At 29.8% G+C, this 24,681-nt stretch overlaps 1 protein-coding gene across 4 annotated transcripts in view; it reads left to right on the forward strand.

The window, feature by feature from the left end:
* Positions 1–24,681, forward strand: part of LOC136982856 (serine/threonine-protein kinase BRSK2-like) — a 158,444-nt gene that overhangs the window by 99,635 nt on the left and 34,128 nt on the right. For 3 of the 4 annotated variants that reach the window (XM_067279395.1, XM_067279397.1, XM_067279394.1), the window contains exons 8-12: positions 7,270–7,304; positions 7,378–7,429; positions 7,499–7,611; positions 7,854–7,960; positions 8,050–8,107. In XM_067279395.1, the coding sequence (XP_067135496.1) occupies positions 7,270–7,304; positions 7,378–7,429; positions 7,499–7,611; positions 7,854–7,960; positions 8,050–8,107 (365 nt within the window). Of the gene's footprint in view, positions 1–7,269; positions 7,305–7,377; positions 7,430–7,498; positions 7,612–7,853; positions 7,961–8,049; positions 8,108–12,083; positions 12,144–24,681 lie in introns of all 4 variants that reach the window. The other variant, XM_067279393.1, reaches the window with a different exon arrangement.

Consider the following 24,681-nt stretch of genomic DNA (forward strand, 5'->3'; position numbering starts at 1 on the left):
ATATATTATTTATAAAACTTAGGATTACAATATCTACAGTTATACAATTACGTTTTTTCTGTTTCGCAACATAAACTAGGTGAATCAAATCTTATAACAAGCATATACCCGACAAGTATAAACAAATCTAGAACTACGCGTGAAAATATATATACAATGGGTACAAACGACGTTAATCTACAAAGTACTCCTTGATGAATTCCTCGGACAAGTCCACCGGTCCTTCCATCCAGTCGTTGATCCGGTCAGCGAAAAAAAGATGGCTCCACACATGGAGCGTTGCCATTTATATTGCCCGCTATCCAGGTTACAGCTGCGTCACGTGGTAAGCACCGACCAATCCTAACTCCACTTACAGGCACCTGGCAAAAGGGTAATATGACAACGCGAAAACAATTAACACGTGCGACGACATCTAGACTTCTGATACGGACAACGGAACTCCAATATATATATATATACATACAGTACATATAACTACCATAGTGATTAATCACTACATATCTCCCCCTTTTAAATCAATGCCCGAAATCAACTTTCGAAAATCAATCTTCCATTCCCGTAGGTTGTATGGCCTTGCCACACACACCACCTCCTTGTCTTGGTGACCTGACGTATCACTGGTATCGTTTACACTTCCCCCAATCTTATGACGCTCCACCAAGCGCATGTCAACGCCCTCCTCATCTCCATCTGGTTCAAAGCGCTCAACCTCCCTCACACACGGGTTCTTTCTACGTTTAGGCTGATCCAACCCATAGCATAATTTTAGTCTATCGACATGCACAGTATCCACGTTGCGTTTGTTACATCCCTCTACTTTATACGTTGTCGGATTTATCACCTTTATTATCCTAAATGGCCCCAAATAATTGGGAGAGAACTTATTCCTTTTTCGCCCCTTTTGCCGAACCCATACCTTTTTCTCTCGCTGAAAGACAATAATTTTTTTCCTTTGTTACAATAATCTCTATTCCTTCTTTGCCTAATGTCGGCTTGTTTACCAGCTAAGTCCCTTAACATGTGCAATTTGGTTATAAGGTATGACTTACGTTCATCGATAGTCAATTGACTTGTGGTGCAACTGAAAGCAGGGGTTCACGGGTCTGTGCCGAAAAGCAGGAATGCAGGCAACTCATTCAAGGCAGAGTGATGCGAGTTGTTATAAGCGAAGCAAGCGGGGGCAATGAGGTCATCCCACTCCAAGGTACTTTCGCCGGAAGCCTTGGAAATCATTTCAATTAGTGATTTATTAGCGCGTTCGCACATTCCATTGGCACATGGGCGATAGGCCGTAGTTATATTCCTCCGTATTCCCAGCCATTCACAGCAATCGGCAAAGAGGGATGACAAAAAATTAGTTTCGCGATCAGAAACAATCACCTTGGGAACCCCGTACCTACAGACAACCTCGTCGAATATCAAATTACTAATGGACCATGCAGTTTGATCCTTAATCGGATGGACCTCCATGAAGCGTGTGCATATGTCTACTATCACAAGGATGAACCAATTGCCGCGTTTTGTGATGTTGATGGGGCCAATGATATCGATAGCCACCTTTTGGAACGGGATGCTTGCTTTTTCATTTTCTTGAAGGGGGGCCTTACCTCTATGAATGTTATAATGTTGACACTTCTCACAATTTCTGATTACCTCCTTGACTACATGCTTCAAATTCCTTACGAAATACTCCCTCTCTACCAATTTGATTGTTTTACATACCCCCCCAGTGCCCTGCTAATTGATTCTCGTGAATTGCCTTAATTAAACTCTTAGCTATGCTTTCCCCCACACATATTCTGTCTACATGAGTTTCGCGGGCTTTCCAATAGAAACGCCTAAACAAACAATCATTCTTTATTATGTAATTATCAAAATAATCTCCAGGGTTATCACTCCGCAAAATATCCCTTTTTATAGCTCCAAAAACATTATCACTATCTTGGGATATGGATATCTTGCTCTCGCCTGGAATTTCTCCTCCCTTTATGTGATCATCCAGATAGTTGATGCCATTGACGTTCCGTGAAAAAAAGTCAGCCACCTTGTTTTCTGTCCCTTTAACATGGTTTACCTCTATATCAAAGTCAGATAACTCCATTACCCATCTAGTCAACCTACGACTTCCGTTGCGAATATTGCTCAAGAAAATGAGCGGTTTGTGATCTGAAAGGATTATTGTCTTCTGACCAAGAATCAGGTGCTTAAAGTGTCTCAATGCCAACAATATGGCCAGACATTCCTTTTCTATGGTGGAGTAATTGCATTTCGCACCTTGGAATTTCCTACTATAGTAACCTATCGGCGCTAGACCACTACTAGTTTTCTGTTCTAGTACTGCCGCGGCGGCATGATCCGAAGCATCAGTGTGTAAATAAAAGTCCTTCTTGAAATCAGGATGAGCTAAGATGGGAGGGTTGGATATGGCCCCCTTGAAACCTTCAAAACTTTTTTGGCAAGCCTCACTCCACACAAAACCCCTTCCCTTCTTGGTGAGCTCCGTAAGCAGAGAGGCTACCTCGGAGAAGGATGGGATGAAGTTCCTAAAAAACCCCACCATCCCGAGGAAGCTACGTACTGTACTTGCTTAACGCTAGTAGGTGGTTTAATTTCTTTTATAGAATCGATGTTGGTCGGGTCTGGAGTTATCCCCTCTCTATTTATGACATGATCCAGATACCTTACTTCTTGAGCTAAAAGTTGACACTTCTTGGGATTTAAGTGCAACCCCTCTTCATTTAACGTCGTTAGGACTTGCTTAAGTAACTGTAGATGATCATCGAGGCTCCTTGAGAACAGGACGATGTCATCTTGAAAGACATAGCAATTGATACCTATATAGCTGGCTAGAATTTTAGTCATTACAAATTGAAAATAACGCCCACTATTCTTTCCACCTTGGGGCATTCTACATAATTGATATTTGCCCCACGGGGTCGAAAAGGCGAATACATGTCTCACTGCAGGGTCTAACGGAATCTGAAAATATCCCGCCTTTAAGTTGAGCACAGAGAAGAAAACATTCCCCTCAAGTTGAGACAAAATGTCATCAATTCTTGCCATGGGGAATATTTGTGGCACGGTGATATCATTTATCTTACGTAAATCTAATGTTAGTCTGATCTCTCCAGATTCCTTCGGAACTACATGTAAGGGCGAGTTCCACGCCGATATGCTTTCCTCACACACTCCTGCTTGACTAAGCTCGTCTATCTTACGCCTGAGGGCTGGCAGGTACCCATATGGGATACGGTATTGTTTAGTATTTATGGGTTGGTCAGAGGTTAGTTTCACGCTATGCACAAAATTTTTCGTGCTGGAAATTTTGGTGATATTCTGCGCAGTAACGTCTGGAAACTTATCAAGGACCTCAAGCACCCTTTCCTTAGTGCTCTGCTCAAGATGGTCCAGGTTCCATACAGCCTTTACTACCTGCGATACTTTTGGTTATACAGTAGAGCATCGATTATCCGACTTAATTGGGGACTGGGGTTGGTTGGATAACTGAAAAGTCGGATAACCCAAAAGTATGAAAAAATACATTATTAGTATAGTGTATTAGGCATAGTTTAAATACTAGCCTTTCTTTCATGATCGAGCCAGTGCTGCCAGCTAAAACATGCAAAAATTTAACAAAAATAATATTAAAGTAGCCAAGACATAACTAAATATTGTAGCACCACATCACTAGCGGACATTTGAATTTGCCGACTAGAATGCGGTCGGTTAACCGATAAGTCAGTTAATCGGGGGTCGGATAATCGATGCTCTACTGTATTTATATTGAATTTATAGTTATATCCTATCCCTACTGGCTTTATCACGCGCCCCAATTGTCCCAATATTCCTGATTGTTGGCTAATAATGTCCATTCCTATAATGAGGTCGTAACAGGCACTCTCAGGGAATGCGATACTTGGGATTTTCACCTCGCAAATGCCTCCCTCACCCAAAACTACCCTTACAGCCATAGCCTCGTCACTCGAGATAATGGTTCCCGCCATTCCACTAATAAGTGACTCATTCTTCACAATACACTTTTCATCCCTCAGTTTCACCCAATCAGTTAGTTCCCTTCTTATTACGGTCCTTTCGACTCCCGTATCCACTAGTCCTCTCAATTCGCGTCCCATCAATCTACAATTAATGACCGGTAACCCGCGGTTATTTAACTTTATCTCATTGGTCAGTGTTAGCTGTGTGTGGCGGTCAATTACCTGACCATTTAATTGACCGTGTCTTAGTTTAAATTTCTACGCTGATTACAGTATCTCGATATATGTCCACGTTTCCCACATGAGTAACAAGTCCTACTCTCTCCTCTACTCTCCTTCCGACTTCCACCTTCTTTCACTATCTCACAGACTGACTTTAGCGACTCACTCAATTGTTTTATTTGCCGTTCAAGTTCGTCTATCCTATTGTCTCTCTTAACCGGGTCCCCTTCTTTATCCATGGTTACACATATCTCGCTAACATTTGTTCTTTTACCACAGGCATTTTCAATTTCCTCCTCACCTTCGGCCAAACTGATTGCCTCATCTAAAGTCCTTGGGCGCCCTTGCATTACTTGTTTCCTGATCTCAGGACATAATCCTCGCATGAAACATTCTTTTACTGAGTTATCTTTAAGAATCTCTTAATTAGGATTTCGGGTTATGGCTCTAGATAGCAAAGACTTGACTCTAATTCCGTATTCACAAACCCTTTCATCGCGTCTTTGGGCCACCTTAAGGACTAAACTAAAAGCGTCCTGTTCACGTTCGTTGCGGCTGAAGCACTTGATGAGGGCTTCTTTCAACTCACTATAACTAATAACACCCTGTTCCTTTAAGTCAAAGAAAACCGATAACGGCTCACCTTTTAATCTTGCCTGGATCACCGTTATCTTCACCGGTTCTTCCCAATTTGCCAAACTTGCCACATTCTCCACTGTCTTAAAAAAACGGCTGATATCTAGCATGTCACCAGGCAGGTTTGAAAAGCAGGGGATCATCCCCATAAATCCCGTCACAATCGGGATATTACTGACTTCCGTAGACCCAGATTGTTGAGGGCTGCAGGTGACTTGTTCTTCCATCGTGACGACCCTTAGCACGACAAATAACACAGCTAACCGACGTGTGCACACCTTAACTTATTAAATTTACAGTGGAAATACAACAATACTATTACAATCTTGATCCTTTTACAAATAGGTTCACTCTTGCCTTGAATTGATCCTGTCGTGGATGCCAATGTAGTATCAAGGACCAACGAATTGTTCCCGACGTATAAAAATGGCAAGTGTGTAAAGGATCTCACAAATTTAAGCACACGACGAATTTTCGATAACTATATATTCTTTATAAAACTTAGGATCACAATATCTACAGTTATACAATTACGTTTTTTCTGTTTCGCGACATAAACTAGGTGAATCAAATCTTATAACAAGCATATACCCGACAAGTATAAACAAATCTAGAACTACGCGTGAAAATATATATACAATGGGTACAAACGACGTTAATCTACAAAGTACTCCTTGATGAATTCCTCGGACAAGTCCACCGGTCCTTCCATCCAGTCGTTGATCCGGTCAGCGAAAAAAAGATGGCTCCACACATGGAGCGTCGCCATTTATATTGCCCGCCATCCGGGTTACAGCTGCGTCACATGGTAAGCACTGACCAATCCTAACTCCACCCGGCAAAAGGGTGATATGACAATGCAAAAACAATTAACACGTGCGACGACATCTAGACTTCTGATATGGACAACGGAACTCCAATATATATATATACAGTACATATAATTACCATAGTGATTAATTACTACAATGCCGAGCCAATTCACGTTTGTTTTTATACTAAAGTTTTTATTTATACAATTTTTACTTTTTATGATCTCTATGCTTTCTTTAAACTTTCTTCTATATGTTTCTTTTTCTTTATGAAGGATTTTCACATTATCTTTATCTATTTTGCAATCGTTCAGAGTACAATGGTCATGAAAGATGAAATTTATTCTATGATATTTTAGGTCAGCTATATGTTCTTTTAATCTGACTACCAATTTTTTTTTGTTTCTCCTATGTAGTTATTATTATTACAAGTACAGTACAAGGGATTTTATATACTATGTTTTTAGTTTCAGTTATTGCTTGTTGTTTTTTCAATGAGTTGAGGTATTTTAATCTGTTAGACATTTTTTGGTATGACGGTGCAAGTTTAAAGTCCATTTTTTTTATTTCATTGTTGATTTTTTCATATAGACTTTTGATGTATGGGAAAGCAGTATACTTCATATTATTTGCTATATTAAATACATTATATTTTATTTTTTAGATACTTACTCTATGGGTAAACTAACAAAACACTGTTACTGAAAAAAGTTGTTAAACAAGTTTGTTGTTAATGATTTATCTTCTCTTGCTCAATAATATTTTTGATGCAGTTCATTATCTCAAAAGCTTCTTGTTTTATGAATGACCTAGTTAGTAGAAAGCCCCTTGAAAGCTGAGAGTTTTTCTGGCTTCTCTGTGTATAAAGGGGGAAGGATGTTTGTCCTTGACAGGATTTATTATTTTTCTCATCTTCGTTGCTTGTTTTTTGTACTTGGTTTTTTACTTTAGCAATAATGTCATCTTTTGATAGGCAGCTAGGTCATTGATAATGTTGACAAAATCTTTGAATGACACTTCAACATCACTCATTACTATAATAACATCAGTTTATTCTTTAATATAATTGCCAGATTCTGATGGAAATTCCAATTTATTTAAAGCATCAACAAAGTGTTGATTTAAACTTACTTTTGTGAAGTAATTTGCAATGGTTCTTTACAGTACTATATTCTAAGCTTTGTTAATCATTTGCATTGAATCTAGTAAGTTTACTCTAAACTAATATGATCCATCTTTAATAGCATGCAACAACTCTTCATGATATATAGAATTCAGTCGAAATAAGCTTATATTAGGGATGTTAATAAAAATGTTGGGACAAAATAGGCTGTTACAAAAAAATTTAAGGATATAAATTGGAATTGCTCTATAATTTTATAACCAAAAATATATCTAAATTATTTCCATTTTATATTTAAATTAAAAGTATAAATAATAAAATAGTATTTTAGTAACTTGTTACTTATATTTTAAAAATTTTTATTATTATTCTTCATTTAAAAATATGTTTTTTTATATTTGACATTTCTTATTTCTATATTTTATATAAAATAATTTTTTGTGAAAACATTTTATATTTAGAATTATTTTAATTTTAGTTAGCTGAAGTTACCCGTCATCCTTGGGTTACAGCGTAAGTAATATAAATAATGAATAATTTGAAAATAAACAAAAAAGATTAAGATTTATTTTAAATTCAATTTTAGTGGTAGCAAGACTGAATTAGAATTGGAATTGCCAATGAAAGAAGCTGTTCAGGTGATTTATTGTAGTTTGTTTTAAATGAAAAGAAATTCAATTAACTGAATTTAAAAAATTTATTTATAGACCCATATCATACCATCTGTTGATGATTTGGATCCCGATGTCTTATCCAGTATGACATCTTTAGGATGCTTTAAAGAAAAGGATAAATTAATTCAAGAACTACTTAGTACATGGTGTGATTTATAAAGCAACTTTTAAAATTTAACAAAATATAATTATTTATTATTTAATTTTTATCAAATGTTATCACATGTGTTTCTGTCTTCATATTTAATTGTTAGAGGTTTCTTACGAAAAATCCAGAAAAAAAATTTATAAAATTTAATCTATCATAACATTTAAAATGCTTTAAGAGTTTTAATTTGAGTTTTATTTTAAAACATTCACTTATAAACTTCAAAATTTCTGTTTCCAGCCACAATACAGAAAAAGTGATTTATTTCCTATTGTTAGATAGGAAAAGAAGAAGACCTTGTTATGAGGATGAAACAGATTTAATATTTCGAAATCGCTCAGAATCAGGTGAGGAAATTTATAAAGAAAATTGAAATACTCGAATGGAAAACATATAAATAAATTTTATAATTATTTTTATATCATTTAATTTTCAGTTGATCCTCCAAGAAAAAGGGTTGATACATGTCAGTTAAATGGCAGATCTGGACCAAGGTATAGTTAAGAATAAATATTTGTGCAAGTTTAATTTTAGAAAAGTAAATGTTTTTATAAAACAGATTTAATTTTAAATTGAAAAATATTAAATATTGTACATAATCAGGTAGTACAACAAAATTGTTTAGAATAATTTTACTTGCTCGAGTTTTAATGTCTTTTAATTTTATGGAAATAATTTATAAAAATAAGAGATTGTGCAAACATAAGATTCCATATATTGATATTAAAAGCTAATTTTGTTTTTATATTGTATTTTTATATGTATTAAATTAGCAGTTTAAGAGAAAAAATTAATTATTAAAAAATAGCTTAAGATTTATCTTCAATAAATTACAAAAAATATTTATTTTTTAAGAAGGTAAAAGTTTTTGTGTGAGCAACTTGTTTGATTCTAAGAATGATTTAATTTGTTATTTCATATATTCTATTTGCATTAATTTCAATATAAACTGTAAGTCATAAAAAAGAAGAATTATTTTATTCCAAATTAATACTGTGTATGTATCTAAAATAATTTTATAATATATAGTATTATAGTATTTAATCAATTATATTTGATCATACTGTGTTATGAAATTGAATAAATACATATGAAATACAATAAGAGCATTTAATTTTAATTACATTTGCTTGATTATAAACTGATAACAAAATAATTCATTATATATGTTAAAATAAAATATCCAATGATATCAAAGAATTTAAGCATAACATCACTCAAAATTTTTCCCCCACTTAAAACTATTTATAATGACACATCTGCCTAATTCAGTTTTATATTTTTTAATTTGACCTATATTTTATGTAATCTATGTTACAATCAAATAAATTTAATTTTAAAATTATTGATATAAAGTCTACTTAATATCAAAAAGTAGTATTTAAAAAGAGTTTTGTAGTGTCATTTCTTTTAGATGATAATAATTAAAAGCTTATAAGATTAAAACAATATAAAAAAAGTTTTTAATGTTATTGTTTTCCTGTAACAAAAATAAATTTTATCAATTACAAATTTTAGAATATTGTGGAAATTTAATATCGTGAAAAATAACATAGAAATGTAAAAATTTTATAGATAACATTGCAGATTTTTATAGAAAATTTAATGATAAATTATATCAAAAAATAATAATAAATTTAACAATTGAAAATTCAGAAAATCTTTCATACAAAGCATTTTTCAATTAATACATTAATATTTATTAATTTTATATAAATTTTGACATATCGAAATAATGATTAAATTCTCAATTTAGGGGAGTTTTATTTTTTAATTGTTTAAAGTTCATACATATAATTTTAAAACTTGAACAAATTAGTTTTTAATTTTAATAATACAGCTTCAGAAAGACATAAAACTTCAAGATTATACTTTAAAAGAAAACTCTTAAACAGATCTCACAAGCCAAGTTTCCAAGTAACAAATGGATAGTTGAAATTTGTTTTGTACTGATCAAAGAACACTTGCTGATTAATCAGAATCAGCAAAAAAAAAAAAAAAAGCGATTTTTCTGTAAAGTTATTGTTCAGTCCATATTTGCTTGAAGTTGTATTTAACCGTATATTCAATTTTGAATTATTTTGAACTGAAAATATATCAATTATTTTTACATAATAACAGTTTTTATTACAAGAATTCCATAATTGTTTTTACAAAACAAGATCATTTTCAGATTTTTCAATATTAAAAATATTTAACTTTTTTAAAATATTTTCATGTGAAAGTTTTTATTGATTTTATCATAAAAAATATAGCTATAAATTTAATTATTTTTTAATAAAATATATGGAATCTTATTTTAGCCATTATTTACCATTTGTTTAAAATATTTTAAAATTTATGTGCTTTAATATAACAATTCTAGTTAATTTGGATTTTTAATTTCTAAAGTCTGTTATGAAAATTTTGAACTCCATAGTTTAAGAAACTTGAAATATATTTTAATGAAATTTTTAAGAACTTGGTTTTTATTTAATTGGTTTTGCTTTAAAATTATAAGTCAATGTTAAACTGTATTGTCATTTTATTCTGTTAAACAAATGTATATTGAATCTTAGTATATATGATATATGATTATAATTTAATAGATAAACAAGTAACTCATCATTTAAAATAGTTTTTACAGTGTAAAACATATATATATATATATACACAATATACACAAAACATTTATATTAATCTGTAATCAGTATTTTCTGGGTCTGTACTAAACAATTAGAAATGTTGAATAATAATTTATAATTATGAAACATATAAACATATTGAGATATACATGTTTTTGAAACAAATTTTACAAATACTAATGAAGTAAGAAATTCTTTATATTCATATATTAAAAATACATTAACATTTGGAATAACATATTTATTAAAATGATGATAATTTTCATCAAAAGTGTTGAATGAACTTCACAATAAATTGTGGTTATGATCTACTGGTAGATAAAAGATAAAAAGAAACATCAAATCAATCTCTTGATTTGAGAAAGTTTTAGACAAATTGTTAGTTGTTTTAATGTTTAATGCCAAATATTCTGCTGCATTATAATTGTGTGTATATTTAGGAATTTATTTATATGTATTTTTCAATATTATTATATATGTACAATCATAATAAAAATACATAACTTATATACATATAATAATAATAATATCATTATGAATGATGCACATAATAAAAAAAAATTTAATATAAAGGAGTTAAATTTTTTAATCTAATTGAAAATATGTTAACTTTGTAAATTATTTTAGTTTATTGTTGCTGTTGTGATGATTCTAACAATGTTGGATTTTATTACAGATTTAACAAAATCTGTAATAATTTTTATTATTATTTTATAAAGTTATATTTTTGTGATCTAGTAAAAGTTTTTTGTAAGTTTGTTAAATATAAATGTTAAAATGCTGATGTTTATAAAATGGAATGTTATAATTTTTTCTGTGTTGTACATTTAGCTAAATATCAATTTAGAAACATTTATAATTTAGGATGAAATTGAGCTTAAAATATTTTAAACATATTTATTACATTTGACATCTCAACTGCTAGTTAGTTTTAATTGGATTTGTTTGTTAAGCAGTCATATGTTGTATCTAGGCAAAAATATGCTGCTTAACAATCAAAAGCAAAAATAAAAACTTACAGGCTTTAAATTTCATTATTCTTCACTTCAAATTTTTACCTAGACATTTACAGATTACTTTAGTGTTTAGTTATTAAACAACTAGATTCTTATCAGGCTACATTAAACCTGATTAATGAATAAGATATTAAGAATTTGGCTAGTGGTATGCAGCTAAGCTGCCATCTCTTGTTAAATTTAATAATTAGAAATAAATAAATTTAATTTGAAAAATTCTGGAAGAAAAGATTGGCCTGGAGTGGGACTCCAACCTGTAATTCCTGCTTACTGTACAGATGCATTGCCAGCTATACCTTTTACTACCCTTACCTCAATTCAGTCTTTACTTCCAGACCAATTAATAAATTGACAATGAGTGACCTATACAATTATATCTAAAGTAATTAATTAATTGATCTTGAAGTGAAGATCAAATGGAAGTCTTGATAACATAATTGACAACATACAGTTTATGCACAGTAAACAGGTGTTGTGGTTCTTTTCTAGCAATAATGTACCCAAATTTTCTTTTATTGTTGAATCTCCATTATCATAGAGATTTAGCAATGTCCAATTTGTTTCAGTATAGTCCAGTTTCACTTTTTTAATATTGCAGTATAAGATATTATGTAAAAAGAGAAAATCAAATAAATTTTAACTGTAGGTTTAATGTTTTTATTTTTCCAAATTAAAATAAATAATATAAAAATACTTAAATGAGTAATGGAGTTCAAAATTTTTCTACAGCAGATGTCTAGTCAAGCAAGTATAATTGTGACAAAATTTCTTTATCATAAAAATTCAAATATATAATGTGTGTTCTACAGTGTCCATATCCTTTATGTCAGGTACAGTTTTGACATGTTAAGTGATGGGTCACCCTTGACCATGAGAAGATATCCTTATAGGTAAAAATACCTTTGTTCCAATTTTGACAAATTTGTCTTTTAGAACAGAGAAAATGGTTGTAGGGAAGACTCAGACAGTTATATTTTTAAAAACCTAATATTGAATAAGTGAAGAAATTAAAATATTGATTTGCATGTTACAATATATTTTTTAAGATCCTTTGACATAATTACAGAAATATTTTATTATATTATTTTTTTTGTTTAAATTCCTTATGTCATTTGCTGCAAGTTGTAAAAAATTTTTATTAATGACTCATTATAATGATAGAATAATATATCAATTATTTTACATATAGAATAAATAAAGATTCAATTGCATATTGATTCCTTAATTTTTATTTTATTTATTTAAAATTATTTCATATAAAATAAAAAGTACTATTATCGTACTGTTTCATTCAAAGTATCATTAGAAAATGGAGAAAAATGTAAGATGATTAATTTTTTTAGATATTTTATTTAATTTAAAAACAACTAAATTTTTTTCAATTTTAAATTGATTCAAATAGATAATTTTAAATTACAATTATGAAGTGCTTCATATTTTTGAGAAGAGAGAACAATTTTAATATATCACTGATTGATTGATAATTTCATAATATGGTGATATAATCCAGAAAAGATTTATCTGCATTAAAGCCAAATGATTGCAAGAATTTATCTGTATATAGAAAAGTTTTAAAATTATCAATTTTATAACAAAATAGAGTACAGACTCGTAAATTGGAACCCCGGTAATTGGAATCGCTGGTAATCAGCACGATTTTCAGTCGGACTGTGTCATGCTGAATTGAACGTTTTTGATACTAAATTTACTTCTAAAGTATAATTTTCATGTTTTTATATTCTTCAATATATTTATTTTGTTTGTACAAAATGCAGAAATCATTTTTAACGATACGATAGCCTTGATTATTATTATAAAAATTTTTGTTAGGCTTAAAATCGACGAAAATTCAACACGAAGCGACACGCAACGGAGAAAAATTTTAACATCAGACAGGTTTTATTCGTACATAATGGGTAATCTGAACAACCCTAGTCCCCAATTGATTCCAATTTTCGGTTCACTACTGTATCTCTGGCAACAAACTTAAGAAGAAAACAAAGTAAAATTATGAAAGATGTTGTTTATCTAAATGCAATGAGATTAATTATAAAATAATACAGTGGGTGATCGGTTAACGAACATAATCCATTCTAAGACTTTGTTCGCTATCCGAATTGTTTGTTAACCGATTATCGATTTACCACAAGTTTTTATGGGAATTTGATTAATTTGTTCTGGAGACCCCCAAAAATAAAAAATATATACTTTCTTACTACATTTATTTATATGTAATAATAAAAATACATATATACACAGTCTTGCATTTTTATTTGTCATGTTTTATCCGTTTGTGGAGCTAAAGAATCTGTCTAATGTCAATTATTTTTCTCTCTTCAGGATTTTTCAAAAGTAATTAATACCATTGTAATTGTAGAGATCTATAAGCCTATTAACCTCAACATGGTTTGGATGCCATTCTAAGACTGTTGTTCTGATATCCTCCCACTTCTTCAAAAGATCTTTAATAGCAGATACTGGCATTAATCCTCTTTTTCAGAAGAAAGCATATCTCGGGGAGTTTCTTGGTGATCATTCAAGAGTTTTTGACATTCTTCTGTTGTCAGATCTGTTTCAGGTTCCATTATGAGCTCTTCAATGTTCTTTATTTCTCAGATGTGATTTTTGTTACTCCTTTAGCAGCTTGAGTCTTCTTGATTATACTGTATCTTTCTTAGATAAGATTGAACTGTGGCCTATTGTAGACTTATTCAAGCCATACTGCCCAGCAACATCAGACATCTGTCCACTCTCTACCTATGCTATTATACTCTCACCTTTCAAAAATAAAAACTGACACAAAACTTAACGAGTGTCTGCTCAACAGTCTCGCAAATACTATAAAAGAATTATTTCTGTCAGAAAAATAAAAGGCTGGAATTACAAAGGAGAGTTTCAAAGTTTGGAGGAATACTATCTGATCGGTATATACTGGGTTTAGCATCAATGTCGACGTCTTCTGCACAACAAAAAGTTTTGATTATCAAGTGGTAGTCTCTTTAATCCGAATAACGGATTAAAGAGACTACCACTTGATAAGAGATTACCACTTTTTTAGGAGTTTTATTGTTTCTTACTCGCATCACTTATGTTAATAAAAAACCTTTGTTTTTTGTAGCACTGAGGAGGGATCAGGACTTATAACACTGATCCGAAATGCATATGTTAAAAAGCCAATAAAGGAGTTATTAAACCTGTTTAGCTGTGAGACAGTCTACCGTTATTCGGATTAAAGAGACTACCACTTGATAAACATAAAACACAGCTACTAAAGAAAATTTAATAAAAAGTTTTGAATTGTTGCCTGAAGACAAGGGAAGACCAATTGGTATTCATTATTTTACATTGCTTCTTCTTGTGTTAGTTCTGTGAGGTGTTCGTTATCCGAACATGCATTCGATGTCCAAACATAAAAATCTTTCGTGAAAGTGTTCATTATCCAATTTGTTCATTAACCGGTCACTCACTGTATAGATAATTTTTAAATATATCTGTCATGTGTAGTTTGTTCTTGATTATTATTGTAAACTTTGCACTCTAAAGCAAGAGTAATATGATTACATTATCATTATTATAAAAGAAAAAATGGTTAATGAGCTTATTTCTTCATCATAAAATCTAACTTATTTTAAATGTAAGTCATTCTTACTTTCTAAATTCAGTATTTGTAAATGCAGATATAGTTGATGACTGAAGCTTAATTAAGATTTTTCTTACTAGAATAAAATATCATTGACTATTCTATCTTCTTTGTCCACTACTCATGTTTGATTACATAATGTTTTATAATTTACATCACAGTATTCAAAGTTTAGATGTGTTTTTGAGTTTTCACAACATTTATTCATGAACACCAAACTAATCTTTCAGTAAATGTTAATTACTAACACCATAAGTCAAGGATTACACTCCAGAAGATCGTCAATTTGCGTATCCTTGGAGACACATGGTTCAAGTCATTTTTTTTAAATCTCTCTTAAAGTTAATGTTTGTTAAGATGTGTTATGGAAATTGAAGGCATTTGTAAGTGGTATATATCTATGTAAATATCTATTCAATATTTCTTTGGCATTTACATCACTTACCACATGTAGTGGTAAGTGATGTAAATGCCAAAGAAATATTGAATAGATATTTATCTTGAATATAACATTTTAATAATGCAATAAAATCCAAAATATTACATCAGATTATAATAAATAAAATCTTTCATTTTTATAATTATTGATTATTTCTTAATCATACTTTTGGTTGATTAATTGAACAAGCAATTAATTAATTAATTGGCAATTACAATTACAGTCAGTTTTTTTAATAATTATAGACCATAAAGTTTCTTAAATTTTTGAGAATGATATTTCTTTAAAAGAAATCAAAAAGCAAGGCAAAAACTTCTAAAATACATTTGATTAAAATTCTTTCCCAGACTTATTCCAATAATTCTGTTTAGTTATTCATATTTTTCCATTCGAATATATATATTATTAAATTATTAATCATGAATATGATGAATATGGCCAAATAATAACAATAGCAAGTATATTTATAATTATTTGAGATTTACATCAAAAAATTGATGTAACTGATTATTTTTAATAAACATTGCAATTACATTTATTGCATGATATAACAACAAATTTTCAATAATCTGTATATTAGATGTTGGATATAAGTATACTTCAATTAGAGTTGAAAAGTTATACAAAAAAATCATTGTTATTTTTGTATGTTCTGAGAAAGTTTTAAGAGTAGCTTTAATATTTATGGCATTAATATGAGGATATTACATGTTTAAAACACTATTCATGAAGCAAAGTTTATATATTTGAAAAATGTGAGTTTGGATAATTTTTTTTATCTTAACTGAATCTTAGCTTCTATTTGTGATAATTGGTTCAACAAAATACTTCTTAATCTTAACTTTATTAATAAGAAATTTATTTTATTTTGTTCTATAAGTACAATTTTGATCATAAATGTCAATGAATAACAATTTACATTTAAATAATTAAAAACCTGTATATAAATAGTTTAATTTATTCATTTTTTTACTTAATTACTATTAGTACAAATTCATTGAAATTAGTAGTGTTGTTATAAAGTTATATGATACTACAGAGAGTTTGTTTGATAAAGTTAGATTCAATTAGCCAGATGACATCCTAATATACATGTTGTTATCTTTTTGAATAAATGTTTGTTGTATTATGCAATTGAGTCTTTATTTTCAAAAAGCATTGACTGCATAGACAGAATAGTGCATCCTTTCCATTTGTATTTTTAAAATACTTTTAAACATCCTGCTTGCATCTGCTTCAATCAAAAATTGAAATATTCCTTTCCCATTGTGTTTTGGCACGTTTTATAATTGTATTGAAATACTGCATGTCATTTTTAGTACTTTATTATAAGATACATCATATTTAAAAAGTTATATATTTCTTTAATTAGAAAAACAATTTTGTTATATTCAGTATAATTAAAATATACAATCTGCTAATAAATTTTAAAATACTTTTAAATATATTTAAAAAATTATTTTTAATTTGGTTCAATTATAAGACCATTTCAATGAAAATTGCTTGTGTAGAGCATGGATTTTTAATGATTATGATTGAGTAATATTGAGAAGCTAAGAAACAAAACTCTATGACAAAGGATTCAACATCAAATAATTTAGAGTAAAAATTATGTTAAGTTAAATTATTGCACTATAATTTAATATTAGACACAATTTAATAATATATGTAAATGTTCTTTCTTAAACTCTTTTTATTAAATCTTTCTACTTAATATTAAATATTTTTGCATTATTATGTAATATGATATTAAGTAACTTCAAGATATATACAACAATATTTTGTTGAATATTTTTAAAAATATATTGCAGTGTTTCAAATATTAAATTTTACAGGGTGTCTACTTGCTTGGAAAGTCTGGGATTCTCTGGATTTTTAGTATGGAGAAACCTGGAAATCTCAGGAAATTTTATACTGGAAAGCCTGTCTAGTGCCAATTTTCATTTATTTCATCTCTCATAATGTTTTCATATTTTGCTTCTAACTTTTCATATTTATGTATTGCTTCAATTAATCTGTGGTATACCATGTAGTGTCAGAATGACCCCAATGACTTTAAAATAATGCCATTTGCTAACTTATTATTTTAAGGGCTTCTTGATTCATGCATGACTTTGTATCTATTTTACTATATTACATGCAATAAAAATTTGATTGCAAAAACTCATAGTAAGAAGGAGGGCACAAAGTTCATTGGGATCACTTTACCCATACAGCATTCCATGTAACTATCCTGACATAACTCAGATGGAGGTTGGTACCATCCCACTGTAATTAATTTGAACAATTATTAAGCGATGACACTTTTTCTTTCCTTGAATTGAGTAATTTCATTTTAACACTAATTGTATTAATTTATCATGGAACTACTCAAAATCTGTCCATTTGCAACCAAAGTGGAATTTGATTGTCTTTTATACTATCTAGTCCTCATTTAGCAAATTTTAGATTTAAATGTTACATTTATAAACAAACACCACTGATCCCAGGAATGAGATCTGTATTTATAATGTCAATTCAGTGAGGGGTGTGAGTGAGCAATACAAGAAAAAGAACAAAAGTGCAAGTGAACACTGAAAAGAAATGATTTTATTTGCATATAATTTATATTTCTATGACAGTATTATTATGTACAAAAGTGATTTAATACATAAGGTCAGTAGGGAAAAGATATCAGTTGAGGAAGATGCCACTATACTCATAACTTGTTCCTCAGCCAACAAAGGTCAGCACAAGTGCAAAGCCCATCCATTTTGTTTTGTGTTCGTCCATTAACATTTTGAGTATCCATCATGCTCACAATTTCCTGTATCATAATGCTACAGTTATGGTGATGCAAGTCATTGAAGACCATGTGTTATAAATAAAATACATTGAATTACCTTTCATTTTTGGTGTACGATTACAAAAACTATTTATTTACTTTTACTTTAATTTACAATATTGAGCCATCTATCACCCTTTCTTAACAATGCTTGTCAATCTCCCAACAATTGTGAAGCCCAAAACCGTTGCGTGTATAATGTTTCCATCGTCTTAAATTATTAATTAAAACTAACTTACATTAGACTAATACTATTACTCTTAAATTAGAGAAAGTGAAGAAAGAAATTATGTTATTATGGGATCCCTTTACTTTGTTCTGCAAGTTGGGCACTTAAGGTGGCTACCACAGTTAATAGGGAAAATTTAATCACATGGATACTCTTCAACGAGACAAAAATTCCACTTGCAACCTTTCCTCTATTTCTTGATATCACAAAATTCAGGCACCACTCTCATATGTCTCCACTGTGTAGATCTTCTTTTCAGTGCTCCTTCCCCTTCTTCGCCACATGCCTCTCTCCTCACTCTCTTGACCAAGAATGTACCAAAAATCATCATCCTCCACCATGACGTCGGCCAAATACCCCTTCTAGACCAAAATTCACCAGAAACAAACAATTAACAGTAGAAAGGGTTGAGCAGGGGAAAATGATAGAGTTAGTTATATATATATAATTATATAAGTTGAGGGAAGATGCCTTAGCTAAAGAATATGTTATAATATATAGGAGACTGCCAGTCATTAAGCTTTGAAAATTTTACAGGATAATTGAGAAGTTTGTTTAACTGTGTTTCATTGGAAAATACCAGATCTTCACTGATAAGATATAGGAAAATTTCAGTTGCTTACTATTTCATATATTGCATCTTTCCTGAACATATGAGTAAGATACTAGTGGTACTGGGGAAAGATACCAGTTATATGGAATATGAAGTTATCAATAATAAAATATATTTTTTGAAAGCTATAATATATATGTTATAGACAAAGTGATTAATACAGGCATTATTCATAATGACCAACAAAATCGGGCATTGTAATAAATTTCAATAATTTATCAAATTGACCGGTCATTATGAATACTGCTATCACCTAGTCGGGGAAAGTGATGATAATACGTTGAGGAGTGATGGCATACGCTAGCCAATCAGAACTTGCATCTTAGTTGCACATGTGTATTGCATTTAGTACTGAATTTTAAATTTATGTGACCAGTAGTTAATCTTTTTTCTTTGACAAAATTAACGATCATAGAGAAATCATTAAGTGATATGAATAATCGCTTCAACAACTGATTAAATAAGTTAATAGCAGAAAAAGGTGAAAACAATTAAATTTTTACAAAATCAGTGTATTTGTCAATGATACAAAAAGTGAGTGTCAAAAATGAAAGTTACTTCTAAGTTACTGGAAGAATATCAGTTAATAGTACTTTGAAATAATTCACAAAAAATAAATATTTCTAAATGAAATAAGTGGAGTTTTTTTTAATCAAATTTAAAATTCAGTACTAAACACCATATGCACGCACAACTCACAGTGCCGATTGGCTAGCATATGTTGGATGATCACTCATCAACGTATTATTATCACTTTGCCCGACTAGGTGATACCAGTATTCATAATGACTGGTCAATTTGATAAATTAATCAATATTTATTACACTGCGCTCCCTGTTTGGTCATTATTCATAATGCCGGGCATTATGAAAATGCCTGATTAATCACTTTGTCCATAACATATATATATATATATATATTCTTATATATATTCATTATATTCTTATATATATATATTTACTTACTTACTTATTTACTTATTTATTTACTTATTTACTAACTTTCAAAAATTTTGATTAAAATTCATCCTTAAAATTGTTTTCATTTACAAAGTAAAAACAGTTTAGTTGAGAGCATTTCTCTGTAGCCGTAAAACATTTTCCATATTGCTGAAGTCCATTATTTAAAGTGGAGTCATTTAAGACCCCATCTAGCGTGATAAGTAACTTTTTCTCACCTGGCATATCATGGATTAATGTCAACATCTCTGAAAGCCAGACAGCTTGATTTTCCTTCTACCAATTCAAAGAATCCTTGTTGTGCACAGAAAATTTAGTAGATAAAAATTAGCATTTTCATCTTCTGCTGAATGTTTTGAGTCTATTACAGACTACTGAGGAATAGTAAAATTTGATGTAGTGGTACTTTATACTTCAAATGACTTTAGAGTTCAAATGCTAGATTTAACAAAAATACACTTTGGAGTTTGAATGATACTTCAAATTTTAAAATGCACATGCAGTGAAAACATTCATTTGAAGCATAAATGCAATTTGCTGTGTACCTGTGTCGTCTCTTGTTGTCACTCTTGACTTATGCTCATATGTTTTCAGTGCTTTTTGATATTTTCCAAATGGAACTTTAAATCAAATTTTACATTTGAAGTTTGGAGTAGGAGCATCTTCTCCATACATGTTATGAATTTTTTTGTTGTTGTTTGTACAACATTATATTCTTTCTGAAACCCATAAAGCAATATGTCTGATATGCTTTTTATCTGAAGACAACTTGATTTTATTCAAACAAAATGTGAAGTAAAAAGTTTAAAATTAGCTTCTAATCAAAGAATACAATCTCACTAGCAATAATATGATAAATTTCACAACTGTTATAATTAAGTAAAATTTATATTCGGTTAAAGAGTTTCTTGTGTGTGTATTTTTAACAGCTGATGTTACTTAACATATATGTATGATTTAGCCATGGAATCTGAGAAGTGAATGGAAGCAACATAGTCTAAGAGGAAGGTTGTAATGTCAATGCTTGAGATGAAATGTCATGAAGCAAGAAAGTGGTATATATGTGGCTAATTTCCACTTCCTTTATTTCTCTCTTGTTCTTTGGGAATCCTTACTTTATCAAATTTAAAATTTTGTTGTTTGTTGAGATGGTATATTATTCTCTTTGCTCATTTTCTTTACTATTTTAGTTAATTGTTTCTTCAGTTTTTCTGTTGGATCATCGGGCAAGCATTCAAAATCATCATCTGACACATTCTCTGATTTCTTTATTTTAATGTCTTCATTATCCATAATAACTATTTGGTGATATTTGTCTATGGTTTTTGATGTTTATATAAAAGTTTTCTTTTTATTTGCTGTGCCTATGTTTGACTCGGTCCCCTTCTAAAGTGACTCTAGAGATATATTTAGAAAAATTTAAATATTTTTAAATTCCCTTTTTATAGAATTTATACTGACCCCATTGGAAACATTTGTTTTAATTTTTAAAGATTTCACTTATTATTTAAAACAAGGTTATTTGACAATTGAAAAGAGATCTGTAAACCCAAGAAACAACCTGGATGTTATAGACAATGAGTTTTTTTTTTTATACTGGATGGCTCAATGTGCAGGAAATAAAAGTTTTTACTATGAAAAAGGAAAGGATATTATACCAAAAGTAAAGTTTAGGTATTACTAAAGTTTCTGATGAAGGTTTTGGTTTGGGTAGCCATAAGCCTCATTGCTGTCTCAGACCTTTAAATGTATTTTTTCCTTTTAGTTTTTATTTATAGTCTCTTTGAAGTACAATTACAAAGCTATTTACAAGGTTGTAATAGTTAATGACATGTCAATTAGAACTCAAAATCTAACATTAGTTAGTTTTTCAAACGTTTTCTTTAATTATGTTATTTTAAACATGAAAAATTCTGAAAATTGTTCAAAATATCTTGAAATTAAAAAAAAAAGTTTTTTTAAGATTAAGTAGACACCCTGTTTTTAGTTTGAATTTAAAATTAACTTCAGATTAATGCAAATAAAATATCAGATAATAATAAACAAATAACTTAATTAAATAATCAAATAAAATATTACAATTATCATATTCACAATAAAACATTAAAAATGTTTGAAGTAGGCATACTCATGTACCAAATATCAGTAAACACTGTTAAGTACTATCATCCTATCCTCAAAATTGTTAGGTATTGGAGGAAGTGTTGAAGAACCTAGGAATTACTGCAAAGCAGCATGGAGTGTCCAGGAAATATTTGGGAGATTGGTACAAGGTGTTGATAATAGATTGCAAAGCTTAAAATGAAGTGAAGGTAGACTGAGAGGTCTTAAATCTATTGAATTCAAATGTCGAATTCAGCAAGTTTAAGATTATGACCTGAAGCAGGCCTATTAACAAGGTCAAAAATGTTTGTCAATATTCATTAAACATTCACAGGAATTTTATTATGGTTGTCTTTGTGTCTGCTAAAGACTGTTGTTTTGGTCTTCCGCTGAGTTTGTAAATTTTCATATTTTTAAAGAATACTATAAATAATTACAAAAATTAGCAGATTGTATGACTGAATTAAAATTATATACTCATTTATAGATAAAAATAAAATTTAATATTTGTAATTGGACATCAAAATTACTTTATATTCTAATGTGTGTGTTTGATTAATATGTAAATTAATACATTTAGTATAATTGTGATATATTGTATATAGATATTTGGTTTAAAAAATGGAGAAAATTACAACATAGTTTTATTTTGAAATTTTAAATTGAAAAAAATTATTATAATTGATTTTATTATATTAAAAATTAAAATATATAAAATGAAGAATATAAGATGACATTACCAAAAATATTAGACATGTCTAGTTTATTAGTGATTGCCTAGAATAAAAACATTTATGAAATTAAATATAAAATAGAAAAAGATAAAAATAGAAAATAATTAAAATATTAAAATTTTTTGTTAGAATTTTTAAGGAACAGAATTTATATTTCAAATAAAGGTAGTAACAGCAAATTAATTATAGATTAAAGAGATATAATTATGCTTTTTAACATAATGTTAACATAATGGAAGAATATAAATCAAAAAGAACAGAAATGTAAAAATTTCAGCAAAAAGTATAGATACTTTTTGCTGGAATACTTCAGCTCTTTGTTGTCATTCTTTAAACTTGTTAGAAACAAAAATGATTTTATAAAAATATTTCTTTTAAAATGAAAAATTGAAGATTAGAATAATTTTAGAGAGCAATTCAAAAAGCTATAAACATTTAAAAAATATATATATGAATGAGCAATGTTAGGGAGAATTGTGAATAGGAAAACCTAGAATTTCATAAATATAGAATAACCGATTCATAAGATAACATCTTGTCTAAAATAAAGTGAAATGCATATTAGAGATTTGGTGAATTTCTAATATAATACTGTTTCTATAATACTTCTAATCTAATAGCTGTTTATACTATCTCAATAAATTCATTTTTGAATGAATTTATTGAGATAGTATAAACAGCTGGTTATCTCAAAATAAAATATTATTAGATAATTGAAAATGAATGCTGGTTCAATAAAAATCAAAATAAAATCACTTGAGAATATTTAGAAGTATATGTTTGTCTATATATTAAAGTAGCAAGCACATATGAGAACTAAGTCCAATATTGCATAATACACTCATTGACAAAAAGACTTACATATGCATATGCAGATAGAATTGTCTGATTACTACAAAACTGGATAAGTAAATCATTATCACACAGATACATAAATGATTATAGTTGGGTTCAATTGCATATCAGGAAAGGCATAAAAATTCCTTTGTTCAAACATGATGTAGTGAAATCACTCAACCACTTGGCATTTTTCATCATTAACTTTTATTCAGTTGACAGTTTCAAGAATGTTAAGCATAATAATTCTTTAAACTCACTATTCCAGTATCCTATAAATGGCTCAGAGGCTCACTATCTTTGGAATTTTCAGTGTATTTGTTGTTTGGAGGTCTTCAAATGCCAGTCACATCTGTACAATGCAATAAAATGCATTACACACAGCTGATAGAGTTTGAAAAAGATTGCAATATTGAACTGAGGGAAGCAGGAAAGCCATTTTGCCAAATTGTTCATCATCTGGACCATTCTGACCTGACTGTGTGGAAGTGTTGGGTCAGTGGATATGTGAGGATACATATACAATGGACAAGCTCTGGATGCTCCAGACCACCAGCAAACATGATTGTCTGATTATGAGACAAGCACAAACAGCTATAGTGATGTTTTTATCCACCATCCAAAGACAGATGAAAGTCTCACTACAGAATCCTTTCTCTTTCAGTACCATTGAGAAGTACAAATTTGAATGCATGGCACTGTTACATGTCCTGCCATTACCCCAACACTGTCAGCTTTGTTTTCAGTAGTATCTTGACAGAGAAGTATGGACTACTTCTTATCTTAGCAACAAAGCCTAGTTCTATTTTGAAATGGACAACCACTGTATTAGTATGTGGAGTACCACTAATGAGTACTTCAATTTCACTTTTATTGTTGAGCAGCACATCACCAACAATGAGCTTGGACCATTGAAATCACAATTCAGATTTGTAGTCACAAGAAACTGTATCACAACAAGAAATTTGAAATCAGGAAACTGTAATCACAACAAAAGTTCAACAAACAGGATGTTTGTTAAACTTCTATGCTCTGATTACAATTCAGATC

Source organism: Centruroides vittatus, unplaced genomic scaffold (assembly GCF_030686945.1).
Source record: "Centruroides vittatus isolate TY-2023 unplaced genomic scaffold, ASM3068694v2 contig_866, whole genome shotgun sequence".
NCBI classification, from domain to species: Eukaryota; Metazoa; Arthropoda; class Arachnida; order Scorpiones; family Buthidae; genus Centruroides; species Centruroides vittatus.